At 39.3% G+C, this 7,078-nt stretch overlaps 1 protein-coding gene across 1 annotated transcript in view; it reads left to right on the top strand.

Annotated features, from left to right (window-relative positions):
• Positions 1-845: 845 nt before the first annotated feature.
• LOC102513955 (ectodysplasin-A) overlaps positions 846-7,078 on the top strand; it is a 108,310-nt gene continuing 102,077 nt past the window's right edge. The window contains exon 1 of the mRNA XM_032475027.1: positions 846-951. Within this exon, the coding sequence (XP_032330918.1) occupies positions 846-951 (106 nt within the window). The remainder of the gene's footprint in view (positions 952-7,078) is intronic.

Below are 7,078 nucleotides of genomic sequence, written 5' to 3'. Positions count from 1 at the left end.
AAGCTTAAGTAACTTACCCAAGGTTACACAGCTATAAAGTGGCAGAGTCAGGTTTGGAATCACTTTCAGTCCTACTACTCTGCCCACTGTTTACTTCAAGCACATATTTTTTTAACCACAAAGAGGCACTTGTGCTGAAAGATTATTATTCAATTCAGCAAGTATATATTTAAGCTGTGATTATCATTAGTGAAACCAGGCTCATTCACATATGAAACATGTTGTATTATTTTGAGAGATCATCATAAGACAGTAGAGGACCAAGTACCAAAATGAATCTTATAGACCACAAGTGCTGTAGGAATCTAGAAAAGGGAGAGAATAATTGTGGGCCTTGGCATGACTAACTCACAGAAGGGCATTGACATAAACAGTACCATCCAATCATAATCAGATGCAAAGCATTCTGGGAACAAGCCAAAAGTTCAGCATAAAGAGGAATGTGGAAAAATCATGGATGTACAGTAATGAAGTCCAAGAGGGAGTAGCAAACTCAAGTTTACTTCTAGGCAGACATCAGTAGTATATGAGGAAAGTTAGAAATCTATGACTGGGCTCTCTGAACCCCAGAATTATATGGAGAATTGGGATTTGAACGATTATTCATTAGATATTTGGAGCAGAAGAGAGGGGATTCAGAGATTAACCAAAAATTTGTGCCTACATGATTGGAATAATAATGGTAACAAAAATAAAAGAATTTGTCCAGTGGAGGGAGGATGGGCTCAGGTTTTAGACACACTGAATTTAAGGTGAAGGTAGACTGTCTACAGAGAGTCAGTTTTTAACGTTGGCTATGGTTGACTGCGGTCAACCATTGACTCATCTACTTGTTATTTTTACAGATGGCCCTTCTGAATTTCTTCATCCCAGAAGAAAAGTCATACCCTGAAGAGGAAAGTAAGCGTGTTCGTCGCAATAAAAGAAGCAAAAGCAGTGAAGGAGCAGATGGTAAGTCTACTTGGGTGATCCTTTATCATATACCAGTTAATGGGAGTATCCTTATGAGAACTACCTTCTCAAGTGTTCTTCACCAGCTCACATATTGTCCACAGAGCTAAGGTCACACAGCTTTTTCCAGCCTAAACTATCTAACCTACTCCTCTGACATAGAACTGACTATACAAGGATCCTTTCTCCTCCAACCCCAGATACATTTAATCCATTCACAGTATGTCTGAGAGTCATGGTAGCATTTGTATCTCTCAAGATCACCCTCCATAAGGACTTCATCTCTCCTGGGGACATCCTATATCTACTAAGGCCACCAAGAGAATTCAGTCTTATTCTTGGAATTGACAGTGTTGTGCCACGGTGGCACTTTACATGATGTCTCAGATCCAATGATAATTATATCAACATTGGTATTGGTACCATGCTAATATATGAACTAGAGCTTCTAGAACTCATCTGTAAGTTCCTTAAAGTCAGGGATTCTTTTCTGTTTGTATAGCCCCAGAATCCAGCCAAATATCTAGCAAAGTTTCAGTGTTTGTAATGTAGCTGATGGTGTTGATTGCCCCTTCAGCTAGGTTATGGTGTGCCATTAAAACCACCCATATTGAGGGTGAAACAGATTTAACTAGCAATGCACTTTGTGGGGCTTAACAAAATGTTGAGCCAGCTCCTGGACAGGGTCCTTGAATCACTATTTCAACATCATTCTGTCAGTTGACAGAATACTACCTCTTTTGCATAAGAAGGAGTTTGTAGAATGCATAGCTCTGGGCTGTTGCAAAGCCACCTGGATTCAAAGACAGCATGTGTCTGGCTAAATCTGCCAAAGATACACCTCTGGGAGGTTAGAAAGCAATATGACTTTATGAAGGTGAAAATGAGATTTTTTTTAAGCTGACATTTGTCAATGTAAGTAAGGGCCAATGATAGGAGCAGTTCCAGAAGCCATGTGCAATTGAAAAATGGGGCCAAGGCTTTGTCAGCTGGGGCAAGAAGAGGTAAAATCGGATGAAGTTTGGGGGGGGGGAAATCACTCAGAACAAGGACCCTGTAATAAAGAAAAGAGAGTCAGAAATAAGTGAGATGTTTCTAGTCAATGGAGGTGGCAGCAGCTTTGAGCCCTTGAACTGAGAACTGGACCAGTGGGGTCATTCTCTAGAGCAGACACTTTGCATACAATTGATGACCAAATTCGAGCCTAGGAAATGTGGTCCATGAAGTTACAGGCATGCATTATTCACATAATGCTTGCAGCCAATTTCCTGGAAGTCTTCAAAAAGTGATGTGAAAGCCGAGAACTGAGAATCATGGTCCCTTTCCTGTCCTTATCATCTTACTCTTTGATGCATGTAGGTCTTTCCACTTTTGACTCTTCCTCTGAAACTATTCCCAGTACCACAAATCTTTCATATTCCCCAGTTGCTAAGGAGGAGAGAAGAGAGGTGGTGACAGCAATATCATCTTCTGTAGTGGGCATTTTCTTCCTTTCCTCTCCATGTGGAAAGTCTAATAGCTTCTAAAGTTTACCTCTTCATCTGGCCTCCCAAGTTTTCTTATAAAGAGGCAGCTTCCTCCGCTCTCCCAAACCACCTTATCTGGATCCGGCTACCAGCATCTCTGCTACTGATCTTCCTTACAGTGTTTATTCTGTTTTGATCCAAAATAGTTTCTCCTTCTGGTGAAGGCCAAAGCCTCTCATTAATTTTTAGCACTTCTTATCTAATGTCTTCCTGGTCTGATACTTTTGCCAGTCACTGGAATCTACTCACTTTGTGCCAATGCCAAATTTCTCATGCAATCCCAGGTATTTTCTTTAAACAGTGTAGCTGGGAGGAAACCAAGAGCTCCTAAGAATGGATGGCGGTCCTGGGATTTGATTATATTTCCAACCTTTCAACTGGGAGGCTACATAACCATTTCTTTAGATGGGGTGAGTGCTCCAATGAGTTAAAGGGTGATGAGCCAATCCACATCTCCTTTGCTTTTGAACCATTCCTGTTACTCTGCTGAGTGTATGCTATATTTATTCAGTACATTCACCAAATACTTACTGAGAAAATACAGCAGCTTATATAATACTAGAATGAAAATGCCATAAGGATATGGATGCTTGTTTATTTTTACATCCTCATTGCCTAGAAAAGGACATGGCCTGTAGTAGACTCTCAATATATTTTTCTTCTTGCCTTCAAAAAGTGTTGTGGAGAACAAGCTGCAGGGCAAGAGGGAGAGAACGTGATGTGTCCTGTAAAGTCATCAGGGAAGGTCCCTCTAATAAGGGCACATTTGAGAAGAAACCTGAATGAAATGAAGGTGTGAGCCATGGGAGCCATAGGGAGTGGGGGTAGGGAAGGAGAGAATAAACAGGAAATACAAATGCTCTGAAGTAGAAGAATGCTTGATATGTACCAGAAAGGTCAGTGTGGCTGCGAGCGATGCGAGCAAGAGGAAGACAGAAGGAGATGAGATCAGAGAGCAAAGTCAAGTCTAAAGTCTTGTCATAGGCCAAGATGAGAACTCTGACCTTTACACTACGTGAGATGGAGAACCATTGGAGAATTTTGAGCAGAGGAGTGACAGGATCTGACATAGGTTTTAATAGAATCCCTCTGGATGCTGTATTGAAAATAACTGCAGGCAGAAGGGACAGAAGCAGGAAGACAGGTTGGGGAAGTATAACAATAACCCAGGTGAGAAAGGATGGTGCTTTAGACCAGCATGGTGGCAGTGGGGTGGGAAGGAGTGATCAGATTGTGGATTGATTTTTGAAGGAATAGCTGACAGGATTTGGGGATTGATTAGATAAAGGGGTATAAGAGACAGAGAAGAGCCAAGGATGACCCCACAGTTTTGAACCTAAGGAACTAGACTAGTCAGATTGCCATTTCTGAAATGGGGAAAAACAGGAGAGGGAAAGGGTAAATGTGGGTAGAAAAGGAATCAAGAATTCAGTTAGGCATGCTAACTGTGAGGTGTCTATTAGACACCAAGTATATGTGTTAAAGAGGCAGCTGGATAGGTAAGTCTATACTGTATATCACTGTGTCTCAAGACAATGAGATGACCCTATTTTATAAAAAATAAAAACTTCTCATCAAAGAAATGAGTCAATCTATAAATCATATGAAGAGAGTAAGAGATCAGAAGGGGTAGGGAAATCAGAGTTGGGTGAGTTAAGACCGGAAAAAAAAAAAAAAAGCTATCAGGCGTTGATTCTACATCCACATTACTTGATGTATTATAGTAAAGATTTAGCTATCCAGCTCAGGTTTGCATCACAAGTATCAAAGAAAAAGTCATTTACCTTGAACATTTAAGAACATGACAGGGATTTCAGGAAGAAATTTTTCAAAAGTCAAAAATAGAGATAAGTTTTAAAAGATAGCAGGAAAATCAGTTCTAATTCCTTATATAATTTTTTTGATCTATTACTATCGTTGGATTTCACTTCAATTCCCCAAACTTTATTTTATTATCATTTAACAAGACTTCTACGCAGTACCAAGAGTATAAAGATGAATAAGACAAGAGCCTCAGAGAAGCTTACATTTTAATGAGGAAGCAGATACATTTGTTGGCAACAGGTGAAAGAGAAACAAAGGCAGGGTAGTGAGAGTGGGTCCTAGAGTTTTACCTTACACAGCACCAGTGTGTAGAAAGCACTCAAACATTTGCTCAATGAATGATCGAACAACAGATGGGCAGAGGGTAGGAGTCTAGATTTTTTCTATAGGAGCTATAGGTATTAAGTTTGATGATCTTCACTAATCCCTGTGGGAGAGAAAAAAAAAGTGTTAACAAATGGTTCATTCACATTTAGGAAAAGCAAGGAATGTGAGATCTTTAGGAGCCTGCCTAGGTTCACCAAGAATAAATCAGGCTACAGAAACCGATTTTCTTGTTTTCACCAGACTACCAAACTAGTTGACTAGAAGCCTAGCATAGACATAGTCAATCTTGCCATAAAAAGTCAGTGTATATATCCAGAGCATATCCAATCTTTCTGACCTATCTATCATTCAAGAAATGATTGAATCCATCTTATTTTCTTCATTTGGATTACTCTATAAATGAAGGCATTGACTAGGATGCAGGAGTCCCAAACACAGGGTTAGTTCTCCTCCAATATAAATCTTGGCACTTTATAACTTTAAGAAAATGAGTGAAGTCTGTTTCTTGACTGCATCACTACCTTGAATTTACTGCTCCAGTTTTGAGTTGACCAAAAATATTTGATACAGGTTTTAAGTTCATTTCTGCTCATATATATATGCACTTTAGATTGTTGTTGTTCTGCAAGGAAAGCGTGATCCCCTCAGTGTAAGTGTTGTGAGTCACAACAGTTCCAGAAATCTGTGCCAGGATTTCCTGCTGAGACCCATCTTTGTGATGTTTCTGAAGTAATAATAGCTCTAGGTGGCTTGCATGGTCATCTCTTGCAGTGTACTCCAGAAATCTGCAGCACTTTATTTTCTAGTGAGAATGAAAGAGAGGGTCATGAAGTCTTAGAATCAGATAATGTGAGTCCAGAATTCCCATGGAGATAGTTTCTATTGTTTATAAATATTACTGTAAAACCATCTGTTCTCTTCCTGTAGGAGCACTCTCAGGAATCAATCGAAATATTAATCTCTCTCCATACCTGCCATTCACCCGTGTTTCTGTCCTAGTAAGAGAATAAAAATAAAAGTACAGTATTGTGTAAAGGTACTAGACTGAGTCACAATCTCTGGATCCCGATCCTGATGTTGCTGCCACCTTATCAGCCATGTGACCTTGGAGGAGTGATATCCCTCTGAGCCTCAGTTTTCTTAACTATAAAATGGAAATAATTAGCTCTGCTTACCTCATGCAGTCTTCATAATGATCAAAAGTGTTAATGTATGCCAAAATGCTTCAGGAATTATTAACAGCTATTACTAAATTCTCTCTGGAAAAATGAACATCGTAGCATGGCCTCCCAGGCATTGTAGGCACTCATATTCATTAATTTATGGATAGCCATAATTTCTACAAAGATACCCTCTTTGAGCCAGTGTGTCCTTTTTTGTACTGACTGATACTATCCAAGCCCATAGGAAGAGGACTCCAAGCCTCAAACTGTGGCCTGCCTCATCACAATAAATGATCACATCTGTACAGTTCTATGTCACTCTCTTACTCTGGCTGGCTGTGTATATGTGTCTTTCTGTAGTATCTCCTTGTAGTTTATTTTTGGACAGATAAAAAAAGTTAGCATTCTTTTTTGCTATTATAAAAGAGTAAAGGGAAAAAACAAATAAGACTGAAATATATCCTTTGTCCTTCGTTTCTTAAAACTAATAATGGACTAAGGCATAGCTACCGTTAAGTTGATACAGATGAACATGAAAGGCTATCGTCTCAAAGAAACAGACTTTCTGCCTACACAAATGTTAGCTAGAATTAAGAAGTGCCCTCCTTCTAGTGTTGCTCTTGTATTTATTGCTTTTCAGTGAGCCATCACCATGCTCGTATCAAATGAGAGAGACTGAAATCATTTTGAGAGCTGATAGAGTCTTAGGGGCTTGTTCAAAAGACAAACTTAAAGCTTTTGAGGGTTTCTGATGTGTGTAGACTGGAAGAGAATTGTGGATTTCAGATGTAGAGTCCCCAGGGTTGTCTCCTAGTCATGGAAGCCAACAGCCTAAGTGCCCACAGCAGAACACTCTGGAAAGTGACTTTGTATCAAATAAGATAAATGCTTAGCTTGCTCATACTCCAAAATGCCCTTTAAAGCTATATTTTCATTCATGGAACTAGCCCTGCACAAAATGATTTCAACAGCCTTTTACCACTGATACTTGGTTAACAATCATTTTTAGAATACCAGCTACTTGTAAGACGTGAATAGTTGGTGCAGCTACCAAACTCCTGTCCTTAGCACCTAAGTCCTAAAGTGAACTGAGTGTACAGGTTAGTTAAAAATTAGGTTCCTTAAAAATATTTGTGAGATTTTTTTAATTACAAAAATAATACATACCCATTGTAACAGACATAAGCAATACAGCATCTTATGAGGTAAAGTGTGAACATACCCACCTCCCACTGGGAAAATGCTGTAAAGGTAAGATATCTTTGAGGAATCTTACTTGCTTAAAGG

This window comes from Camelus ferus, chromosome X (assembly GCF_009834535.1).
Source record: "Camelus ferus isolate YT-003-E chromosome X, BCGSAC_Cfer_1.0, whole genome shotgun sequence".
NCBI lineage: Eukaryota > Metazoa > Chordata > Mammalia > Artiodactyla > Camelidae > Camelus > Camelus ferus.
The sequence above is the reverse complement of the archived record's forward strand: the minus strand, read 5'-3'. Positions and strand labels throughout refer to the sequence as shown.